At 36.0% G+C, this 11,871-nt stretch overlaps 2 protein-coding genes across 2 annotated transcripts; both read right to left on the minus strand.

The window, feature by feature from the left end:
* Window positions 1–37: 37 nt before the first annotated feature.
* Window positions 38–4,397, minus strand: LOC114135272 (dihydrofolate reductase). Its single transcript, XM_028002405.1, has 6 exons — window positions 4,210–4,397; window positions 3,390–3,439; window positions 3,201–3,306; window positions 2,945–3,071; window positions 1,811–1,926; window positions 38–660 (listed from the first exon to the last, which is right to left on the minus strand). The coding sequence occupies exons 1-6, from the start codon at window positions 4,314–4,316 to the stop codon at window positions 570–572; spliced, it is 597 nt and encodes a 198-aa protein (XP_027858206.1). The 5' UTR covers window positions 4,317–4,397; the 3' UTR covers window positions 38–569.
* A 2,817-nt stretch (window positions 4,398–7,214) lies between these two features.
* LOC114155836 (zinc finger protein OZF-like) lies at window positions 7,215–11,429 on the minus strand. Its single transcript, XM_028035943.1, has 4 exons — window positions 11,162–11,429; window positions 8,343–9,481; window positions 8,170–8,269; window positions 7,215–7,508 (listed from the first exon to the last, which is right to left on the minus strand). The coding sequence occupies exons 1-4, from the start codon at window positions 11,298–11,300 to the stop codon at window positions 7,495–7,497; spliced, it is 1,392 nt and encodes a 463-aa protein (XP_027891744.1). The 5' UTR covers window positions 11,301–11,429; the 3' UTR covers window positions 7,215–7,494.
* Window positions 11,430–11,871: the final 442 nt, after the last annotated feature.

Consider the following 11,871-nt stretch of genomic DNA (forward strand, 5'->3'; position numbering starts at 1 on the left):
ATTCAAAATAAATTACAAATTGCAACATTTGCCCACATCTGTTTAAATCATTTAATACAAGTTGAATTATGTGTGTAACTCCCCAAAGTATCAATCAGTTAAGGGGAAAAACCTACAGAGTGACACAAATTTCCATCGTTGGTGCGGAAGATTTTTATGCAAGGACAATACAAAGACCCAAAGAGTTAAAAGTTGACAGCTCTGTCCAAGAGGAGGAACTTTTTAATACCAGAGTCTGTCCAAACACATTGAAGAAGACTACAAATCTATGGAAAAAATGTTTTATTCAATTCAAAAATACTGATTGATTCCATAGATAAATTAAGTGTTGTAACTTATTTCATTAATTAATTGTATGTACTTTATGCAATATTAAAATACAGCATTAAATTGCACAAATTTACTGTGTAGTGTATGATGAAAGTTACATTCTTTTCAATTCAATGTGTATTATTTGCTGTCCTAAAACTCCACAGTTTTGGATATGATTCACCAAGGAGTGTAAAGATAAGTTTGTTAAAAACCTTTTCTGCTTCTTTTTTTTGCAATTATTTCAATTGTTTTTTCATCTAGAAGGTATCATCCGTCTTCTTCTTGAAAACTTGGCATTTGAACCTAATCCCATTCTCCTCTTGAATTTCACTCGGTACATCTGGAAATCTTAGTTGGAAACAAAGGAAAAACAAGTGAGTCAGGTATATCATACATATATATATATACACATATATATGATATATATCATATATATATGATATATATCATATATATGATACATACTGTATATATCATATACAGTATATATGATATATATATGATATATACTGTATATATCATATATATATGATATATAGCAACTTATATAGCAATAACTTTGCTAGTGAGTTGTGTACACACACATATATATAATACCTACATGTTATAAAAACTCAAAAAGAAGACCTCTATAAAAACATTTAAATCTAGCGCAGATTACCATCTTTGTACAAGATTTACTCTGAAAAAGTTCCAGAGTAAATATAAAAAAAAGGATTTGAAATGATCATTGTTTTTAGGAGAGTTGTCCTAGCCAACTTGACCATTATTGAAAAATTATTCATAACCCTTCAAACTGCCAAAGTCCATTTCTGAATAGGTAAAAACCACAAAATGAATGTTTTTGGAGTGGTGTAGTTAGATCCTGTTTGGGTCAATATTGAAAAGACCTTCCATGTTTGAAACTCTGAAATAGGATTATTATTTAAAGCAAAGTAACTCAGGATGATACCAAACCAATGTAAAACACTTAGTCAATTATAAAAAGCATTTAATGGCACTTGTTGCTGCTTGAAGACAATACAAGTCATTAGATTTAGAGGGCACATTTTCAAATTTGGGCAGGTTGGTTTAGATGTGGTGTGATGAACATTTGTTTGACAATCTAAAACATTTCAGTGTGGCACAAAATCAAAAACAAAACACACCTGCAAATACATTGTCACGGAATGAAGTTTATGATTTGCATTTAGTGATAATTTACTATTTCTTAAAATAGGAACAAAATCTAACTTTGATGAACACATTGTTAGTAATTTGCATTTCAGATTTATTCTATTCACAGCAGCAAAGCTCTTCAAAGCTCTGGTTTGGGTCAGCAAATCCTTTTAAGCTTCACTGACAATATTGCTGACTCTTGCTTTCCATTTCTTTGCCACGGGGCCAAATAACTCTGTCACTAAACAGCTTAAATGCAGGCAGGTTTCAGATGCATCGCCCCAGTTTTCAGAAAAGAAAAACAAATGCCCGTCAGTTTCAGAATGAGACGAAATCTTACTTTTCCTGTAATTTAAATAATTCTCTGTCAAACTCAGGAAAGAACACATCACAGTCAAAGTCGGCCATGACATCGGTCAGGTAAAGAAGGTCACACCACGGGTGCTTCAATGCATCCTGGTAGGGCAGAGTAGAGCGCAGAAAATCCAGTTACAGTACAAACATTAATCCATAATACATCACTCAGACTTTGGATTATTAGCTCTGAAATGGTTCAAATAATTTAAACTGATATTTAAAGTAAGTCCACACCTGGTTGATTTAAAAACCATTGCAAAACACACAAACTTTAGGGATGGATAAATGGAAAACAAACAAAAAAAAAGATCTGTTTATGCTTGGAGAGTAAGCTTCCATTTTATCCTAAACAACAGAATAATGCGCTTGTTGTTGTTGTTCTGCCTGTCTGCTAGTGTTCTGCTAAGTCCATTCTCTAAATCACAGTTTCTGTCTTTATTCTAGTTGATTAGAAAAGGAATTTTGGCAAAGCCGGGATTTATGCAAGACCGGATAAATAATTCAATCATTTATAACAAGAGGGAATTTCTAACAATAGGAGGCCAAAAAAAGGGAGGAAAGAAAGTTAGATAAGCACGTTCTTGAAAAGAAATTCAGCATAACACGTGCCTAATTTTCACTACTCGCTAAAACATCAGCAATGCAACTCAAATATTTTCTAAACACAACAGGAAAAGCCTCATGCAAGTTAATTATTGTAATTAAACCTTTTCAATCAATTCCTTTTTGCTTAGAACTGTGCTAGGACATTGCTAAATACCTCAGAGCTACAAGATGTGCATCATTCTGCCACGAGATGGCGCCACCTATTATTCTAAGTGTTTTATTTGCACTATATTTAGCATATTGTCAATCATAATTCTGTTCATCGGAGAACTACAATTCACTATACTAACATCAAAATGATGAAACTTTGAGGCCATTCTGGAGACATCATTGAGTTGCTATGTTCCAACCTTGTTTGAAATATAAGTATTGCACTTTACTGAAACTAACTATACTTAGTTGCAGTTGTTGTGTTGATTCTGGGCCAGTTTGTAGAAAAATATAACAAATGCATTATATTAAAGTATCTTATACTTGTTCTACTGTTAAAATATGGATCAGGTTGATTCACCTCATAGACCTGCGTCCCACCAAGAATCCAGATGGTCTCTATTATGTCAGACAGGGGAGGCAGAGCAGCCAGGCGGACAGCACTTTCAAAGTCTTGACACAAGAAGTGGGCATGATCTGGGGCAGAGCTGTGAGAAAAATTAATTCACAGAAATAAGGAAAAGAAAAAAGTGAGTAGTTTGTTTATGAAAATCAGGCGTTTTTGCTAAAGCTCATATTGCTACATATAACTGTAGGTGTTTGTGTAGCATACCCACCTCAATGTTTTACTGAGCACTACATGCAGAGAGTTGGCCAGTGGAAACATATTTTCGGAATGGGAATTCCAGCAGAGCCGCCCCCAAATCAGCAAATTTATGTTACCTGTAGAATAGCAGAATATGACCTAAAAATGTGTTCAAGCTGGAGCCTTAAAACTATTTTCTTGAAGTAACGTTGAGCACTACCTGGTCGCGACACTCTTGTGATGGTGTTCAGAAAGTACTGGAATTCAGATCTGTGGATATCATAGTTTCCACAGTTAGGCCAGAAACATTTAGTTTTTGCTCACTGATTCCACATACTGATGTTTTTCCACATGCAGAAAATAGGTGGAAAGGAAAACAATAACGGCTCCACTTCCTTCACACGCAGGACACCAATTTAACAACTGCACAGAGTTGCTCATAACATACTCTACGTGATGCTGGGATGCCTTTAGCCTTACAAATTAAGGTACAACGTTATCATCACACTTATAATTCTTAGAGAGCTTTGCAGCCAATCTCCTATAGCTGCTATGAGTGACTGTACAGAACCTTTTTAGTTATCCATAAGTTTCTACCATTTCTTTACATTTTGCTGCTATTCTCAAGTTCATTGGCCAGTATATAACTTATTCTTTAACATCCATATGGCTGTGTGGATTAAGCAACTTCACCACAGAGCTTAACTAATGCCATACTCGTGATTATTCAGTACCAGAATTAGAGCAGACTGCGTCATTAATTTTGGAATACTGATAAAAATATAAAGGATAATTCTAGTAAAATTAATTAAACTTCAACAAATGAACAAAATAAATGTTAAGTGACTGTTACGCTTTGATAAAACTCATACTCACTATTATTAAAACCGTATACGCCTTCTTTACGTAGAAAAACACTAAGAGCTACGTTTTTCTTTAAATTTGTCATTTTTATTCTATAGCATTAAAAAGTCAAAAATCGAGCAGCCTTGAGTACATAATACAATATGTATGCAGCTGTGTTAAGCTGCTACTCTCACGGTAAGCTCCAGGGCAGCGTCCCGTCTTTCCCCATTCCCATGTTGTTGCAAATCGCCGCTATGAGCTGAACGGGTTTCTTCCGCACCGTTTCCCGATCCTGCTCCATCTCCAGCAACAGGCGGTGTAGAAAATCTCAACCAGGAAGCAGCGCAGGTTGGAGGTCTGCAGCATGAAGCTGCATGTGTGCGAGTTGAACATTTTTATGGAATTTGCGCTGAGCTGTCCCCGCCCACCGAGCGGCTGCTGCCATTGGACACGGTGCAGCATTTCCTCGTTTTTTATTGTTGTCACAAAACCGTAACCGAGTGTGTCACAGGCTGCACAGATTACACAAGAATGATCGAATGTGTTGCATCTTCATGTAGTGCTTACACAGATTAGAGTTGTGTTCTGTATTTGAAGCGCAAGTCATAATCGACCGATTTTGCAATATTTGAATATTCACGCATTTGGGACAAGGCGCATAGCAGCAACTTGGTTTAGTTCTGGTTGATAGGAAAATGAAAAACCTGACTTGCATGTGGTTTTCCTTATGTGATGGTTTCTGTTTTGACTGAAGCCGAGAGAGAGAGAGAGGAAAAAAAACACGTGCACATTCTCTCATATTTGAACAAGAAAAAAAATGAATGGGTTTAACACAGACATTTTCTATCACTTAGCTTACAGTTATTACCATGATCGACATAAATGTGGCATTTCACAGCTGAGCTGGTCAAATGATGAGCTTTTCTCGAAGCACCAACTGGTTTGGTGTAAAATGACAACAAACAAACAAAAAAGAAGCCCCGCATGTTTGGTGCAGGGTTATTTCTTATCTAAAGGTCTTGGGAAATTTGCTAAAGTTCACGGGTGGATCCTTTGACACACCCACAAATTTGGAATGACAATGAGGTTCACTACCAGTGAACATAAAATACGGCTCTTAGTAAAGCGTCTATTTAAGAGAGGAAACTTCGTTAAATTGGCATAGGAGTCTGCATGCTGAACACTGACATGCCCATGGTACTGACAGCAGGAGTGCCAATAATTTTCTTTTTTTTAATTGAATAAATAACAGTTGGATTTTTCTAGTTTTCAGTGTGAGATCATGCTACTGCGTCACTCAAGGATTACATACTATTAATAAATAACCGTTCATTTTAAATAATCAACACAGATAATCTGATAAATTTTACTTTTCGAATTATTCCTAAATAAAATCCACTAAATCCAATTTAACTTCAATTCTATTTAATTTTTGAGACTTCTTTTTCTTTTTTTAAACGATGCATGCAAAAAAAAAAAAGTATGGCAATTTACAATAGTGCAAATCTACAGAGGGCTTCGCAGAGACAAACTTAGAAATGGGAACACAAAAGCATAAGTGATATATTAAATAAAACTACAAGTGGACGATTATTTTGGTTTTAACATGCATCAATGAGCAATTCCATTAATATTTCAGTCAGGTATCCATGTTTTAATATATTTCAGAGATTCCCAATACCATTGGAATTCAGATTTTTTTAAAAATTAAAAACTGGGGATTATCTTAGCTCTCTTTGTTTATGAATAAACATTTTTACCAGACAAAATATTAATTACAACACAGTTGTAGATTTTTGTTATTCAATAATACTCCAATTATTCAGCTTAAATGACAGGTTTTTTTCTGTCACCAAACTCGCAGACTATTTCATTTTTCCTGCTGATTCTACTCATTACATTTCAGTAACTGTTCTCCAATTGAACTCATATTTCTGCAAATTTCAGCAAGAGCATTCAATGAATGCAACATGTGCCCTTTTAACATACAGTTAAGAAGCTATTTGTTAAAGACACTTCCATTTTTATAGAAAATGCAATTGTTCTTGTTACGTACTAAGACTTTAAACATATATCTATAAAAGAATCTTTAAAAGGAGACAGCATCAGAAATGAGAAAAATTATACAATTAAGATGGGAGACACCAAATTATTGAAGACAATAATCACACATTCTTTGTACAATCAAGAATAATAAATGCATGAAAATAGTTTACAGATGGTATTACATTTCCTGTAATGGACAAAGGTATCTTAATGTATCTGAAAAGCTTGTAGACAGCTAAAAATAACCTGTCATATTGAAGTTTGACGAGAGGCTGTACCTACTGTACATGTTGGTTCCACAGCTTCCCCTGAAAATATGGATAAAATCAATCATTACAGAGTAAAAGTAATTTGAAGAGGGAGAAGCATATAAACAAGTCAAGTCAATGACGAGTCAATGACATGATGCAATCTGCATTTTTAACTCGGATACCTTAACTTTTTTTTTTGTGACTTGTATTATACATTTAAATTGCTGCCCTATATAATAAGTAGAATAGAAATGACTTTTTTTTTTGGTAAATTGTCTTGAGATTACCTATTGTAAATTAGTGTTATACAAATCAACTGAATTGAATTTAGAAATGTGACTGGACTTAAGAGAAATTATACAGTGTTTTATAGGTTGATGAAAGCAAAGATTGGTATTTTTTTCTGCAAAGCCATCCTCTCAGCAGCAGTGCAGCTGCTGTGCCACAAGTGATGCAGACAGAGAACGCTCTCCACCCCACAGCGGTAATAGCTGCAAACCTTAACAGGTTCATTTACTGTTACCCAACATGATGTAGCATTTAAGGTAACATTAGCTTTTGTTTAATTGGGACAAAAAAGCTAAGCTAAACTTACTCAATGGATTGAGTTAATGTTATGCTAACATACCGCAACATGGTAACCAAAGAATTTAAGCTAACATTAGATTATATTTTTTTAACTAAAACCTAAACCACCCGTATTTAAGGGGTTAAGTCGTGTTGACCAACACGCCAGCGTAAGCCAACATAATATTAATATTTATTATATAGACTGGTCAATATAATCTGAAACAAATAACAGCATCAGTTTCAGTCTAGTTTTGCTTTAAAGACAAACCTATCAAAGATTTTTTTTAATACAGTAAATGTCAAAGTGCAAAACAATTACCGTAATGAAAATCTACAAAGAGTGCACAACAGCACATTTTATTTTGGATTAAAAATGGATTAAAGTAAACGTAATTCACCCCACTCATTCTTTCCATACAGAATAATACAAATCAATACTTCAAATTCATATTGCACATCTCTAAGTATCCAAATGTCAAGATCCAAATTATCACATTTAACAAATTAGAAAGATAAACCATTTTCCCACTTTATAAACAAGAAAGCCCTCCAGTTTTCATCTAAATGACTTTTATAATGAACCTCAACATGGGACAAATATGAAAAATAGTTCTACTGCTTTTCACCTGTGTGACACATCATGTGCTGAGTTAAATTCAGCTTTCGACTAAAACTTTGTCCACAGTTCCCACATGAAAACGGCTTTTCACCAGTGTGAATCATCATGTGCTGAGTTAAATTCTGTTTTCGACTAAAACTTTTTCCACAGTTCCCACATGAAAACGGCTTTTCACCAGTGTGAATCATCATGTGCTGAGTTAAATTCTGTTTTCGACTAAAACTTTGTCCACAGTTCCCACATGAAAACGGCTTTTCACCAGTGTGAATCATCATGTGCTGAGTTAAATCCTGTACTTTTTCCACAGTCCCCACATGAAAACGGCTTTTCACCAGTGTGAATCATCATGTGCTGAGTTAAATTCTGTTTTCGACTAAAACTTTTTCCACAGTTCCCACATGAAAACGGCTTTTCACCAGTGTGAATCATCCTGTGCTGAGTTAAATTCTGTTTATGACTAAAACCTTTTCCACAGTCCCCACATGAAAACGGCTTTTCACCAGTGTGAATCATCCTGTGCTGAGTTAAATTCTGTTTATGACTAAAACTTTTTCCACAGTCCCCACATGAAAACGGCTTTTCACCAGTGTGAATCATCATGTGCTGAGTTAAATCCGGTTTATGACTAAAACTTTTTCCACAGTCCCCACATGAAAACGGCTTTTCACCAGTGTGAATCATCATGTGCTGAGTTAAATTCAGCTTTCGACTAAAACTTTGTCCACAGTTCACACATGAAAACGGCTTTTCACCAGTGTGAATCATCATGTGCTGAGTTAAATCCTGTACTTTTTCCACAGTCTCCACATGAAAACGGCTTTTCACCAGTGTGAATCATCATGTGCTGAGTTAAATTCTGTTTTCGACTAAAACTTTTTCCACAGTTCCCACATGAAAACGGCTTTTCACCAGTGTGAATCATCATGTGCTGAGTTAAATTCTGTTTTCGACTAAAACTTTTTCCACAGTTCCCACATGAAAACGGCTTTTCACCAGTGTGAATCATCATGTGCTGAGTTAAATTCAGCTTTCGACTAAAACTTTGTCCACAGTTCCCACATGAAAACGGCTTTTCACCAGTGTGAATCATCCTGTGCTGAGTTAAATTCTGTTTATGACTAAAACTTTTTCCACAGACCCCACATGGAAACGGCTTTTCACCAGTGTGAATCATCATGTGCTGAGTTAAATCCGGTTTATGACTAAAACTTTTTCCACAGTCCCCACATGAAAACGGCTTTTCACCAGTGTGAATCATCATGTGCTGAGTTATATTCTGTTTATGACTAAAACTTTTTCCACAGACCCCACATGGAAACGGCTTTTCACCAGTGTGAATCATCATGTGCTGAGTTAAATGATGCTTTTGACTAAAACTTTGTCCACAGTTCACACATGAAAATGGCTTTTCACCAGTGTGAATCATCATGTGCCGAGTTAAATGATGCTTTTGACTAAAACTTTTTCCACAGTTCCCACATGGAAACGGCTTTTCACCAGTGTGAATCATCATGTGCCGAGTTAAATGATGCTTTTGACTAAAACTTTTTCCACAGTTCACAGATGGAAACGCCTTTTCACCGGTGTGAATTATAATATGATCATTGAGGGCATATTTGGCAGTGAAATGTTTTTCACAGATGACACATGAGAAAGGTTTGGTTCTTTCCTGATTTTTCTTCTCAGCTGCAGGAGCTTCCTGAAAGTTGACTTGGTTCCCGTTTGGTTCTGATTCAGAGTCTTGTGTTTGCTCATAAACAGTAGCCCCCATGAAGGTATCAGTCTCCTGTTTTGATGCAACCTGTTCTTCTCTCTGACTGCAGTAAACTTCTTTCTCTTCCACTTTTATCTGCTGATGTTTTAGATCCTCCTGCTCTTCCTGTTCTTGTTTCACCTGCAGAGGTTCTAACTCCTCCTGGTCCAGAGTGGAGCTCCTCTTCAGGTCACATAGCTTCTTATAAACGTTATGTCGTTGGCAATCTAGAGAAGAAAACAGAAAAAAGAGGAATTGTTAACTTTATTTATTGAAGTAAATGAGAGAAGACTTTAATTTAATCCCAAATTTGTAATTGGAAAATTTTAATTAAGTGCAAGTTATAATTATTTCTGTTATTTAGGAATTATTACACTTTATGTTGGTTATGTTAGTTAAATGTCAGTTTTATATTCAGGATTTATTGTTGCCAGTGGGAAACTAAGTAAACTAATTTACACTAATCTAATATATTTATACATACAATAGATTAGATTGTATGTATAAATAGATACATACATTTTAAAGGTACTGAAGACCTTTTAAAGAACATATGTACAAGATATTTTACTTATAGTTGATTATTAAAGTATTTTATGGACCTTACCAAGCTCCGCCCACAACCGACCCACGTGACCGCAAGTCTCACAAGCAAAGCCTCACAGCGCGTTGTTTCTATGTAAACATGACTGGATTAGTGCATCATTTCTACTGGATTTTCACAATATATCAGCTACTACAATGGACAGAGGAACTAACAAGTTCATGTCATCATCTGGGAGGAGGTTACTGGTTTCTCAGTCACAAGCTGGTTGCAAACCTGAGGCCAGCAGGTGTCAGTCAGTTATGGTAGATCTGAAATTTGGTTTGATGACGTCAATATGAGAAGCTACAGACTGATAGGAGGAACCAAAGAGCTCTGTAAAGGTAAAGGCAAATCTTCTGAAGTTGGGATATAATTAATTTAATTTCACATAATTACCACGGTAGAAGCCATTTGTTTGTTAAAATTTTATTAAATATATTTGTTCTATTTGATGTTTGTTATGAATGACGTAAACTCACAAACGAACGAGGTAATTAGTCCAACGTTTAGAAACTACAGTTGTAATGCGCCACAGCAAAGGTAAACAAAGGTAAAATAACCCGAACAGGTGATCAACTCAAAACCACCTTTTTACTCTCTCTCTCTCTTTTTGTAGTTTAAGCACACCTGTTACCATGGCAACCGCCTGCGCCCCACAAGACGAGCGAAGATTACGTTAAAAACATAACATTCAGTCCGTTACGATATCAAGTTTCCAGGCTTGATATTTATTTCTCGGTTATTAATCAGCGCTTCCCTGAACACAGCGATGGTTGATTGATTGGCTGTACTTGGTGCTAGCGTGGCTAACACGAGTAACAGTTTAGTCCAAAGCCTTTTCTGCTAAAATAAAATCTTTAGTGTATGTCAGATACAGCACACATTGCATATTGATCTGTTTAGCTAACGTAAGACTGTGTAGCAGACAGGCTTCAAGGTGTAGAAGTTGTATCAGTTCTGCCATTATGCTGTACTTAGCTAACGGGAAGCTAAGTGTGTTTGTGAGACGGCCACGTACGTGACCACGTAGAATGGGTATCAGCCAATGAAAAGCGGCCCCTGTGGTAAGGTCCGTTGACTTGCTCTTGTACAGGCAAAACGTAAAGATGCCTGGTCACGTGACGATTCGCCGTAGCTAGATGAAACTGATATAACTTAACTGAGTTGTTTTTACCGAGAAATCGATCAGAAGCGCCGTGAAAATGGTCAGATCCGCCTCTCCGGCTGTAATGCGCGCTCCCGACACAGGGGGAACAGATTTTCACAGGGGAACAGAATTGCGCACCTCTGAGAGCTAACACCAAACGTTGGTGTTTCCTACCTATTCGGTGTAAGATGATCTGGGGAGTCCGGGAAAAAGCCAGCAGTCTGCGCTGATCGTCCATCTCTTCCTCCGATTCGACGGTTATTTCGTTAAACTCTGTGAATGTTTCTTCCGCAGCACTGAACCACTTGTTCATGAACTTGTTTAAGCTGGACCGAAGAAATGTTTAAACATTCACACGGTAAACAAAACAGACCACGTGCCCTCCGTCTTCATCCTCTACAACGGCTTCTTCTTCTTCGATTTTTTTTTGGCGGTTGGCAAAACTATGGAAGCCCGTTTCCGCCACTCTGTTAAAAAAAAAATAAAAATAAATTATCTCATTAGAATGAGATAGTATCTGCAGGAAATGAGATAGTATCTCATTCTAATGAGATAGTTATTTTAGATTTTAGAATTTAAAGTCTTTCTGTTTTTTACAGGATATGTATGCCTTTAAGCATATATTGTATGATACAGTAAATAAGTAAAAAGTTCCTGTTCAAAACTCATTATAATGAGTATCTCATTATAATGAGATAGTATTATAATACTATACTATAATTTATTTTTATTTTTTTTAACAGAGTGGCGGAAACGGGCTTCCATGTACTGCAGAAAAAGTCTCGCAAGGATTTCTACACATCGTTACCATGAATGCCAATTATGTCGTTGCATCTTTACTACTCAAACATGTCAGTTGGTTTGTTGGCATTGTGTTCAGTACA

The sequence above is a fragment of the Xiphophorus couchianus genome, chromosome 2 (assembly GCF_001444195.1).
Source record: "Xiphophorus couchianus chromosome 2, X_couchianus-1.0, whole genome shotgun sequence".
NCBI classification, from domain to species: Eukaryota; Metazoa; Chordata; class Actinopteri; order Cyprinodontiformes; family Poeciliidae; genus Xiphophorus; species Xiphophorus couchianus.

Coding starts and splice junctions, on each gene's coding strand:
- LOC114135272 (XM_028002405.1), bottom strand. CDS start 4,316: ATGGAGCAGGATCGGGAAACGGTGCGGAAGAAACCCGTTCAGCTCATA. Junction 3,440..4,209: donor ACGCTGCCCTGGAGCTTACC/GTGAGAGTAGCA, acceptor TGATATCCACAG/ATCTGAATTCCAGTACTTTC. Junction 3,072..3,200: donor GTGCTCAGTAAAACATTGAG/GTGGGTATGCTA, acceptor TTTTTCTCACAG/CTCTGCCCCAGATCATGCCC.
- LOC114155836 (XM_028035943.1), bottom strand. CDS start 11,300: ATGAACAAGTGGTTCAGTGCTGCGGAAGAAACATTCACAGAGTTTAAC. Junction 9,482..11,161: donor GATCATCTTACACCGAATAG/GTAGGAAACACC, acceptor TTTCTTCTCTAG/ATTGCCAACGACATAACGTT. Junction 8,270..8,342: donor AACAGAATTTAACTCAGCAC/ATGATGATTCAC, acceptor TTAACTCAGCAC/ATGATGATTCACACTGGTGA.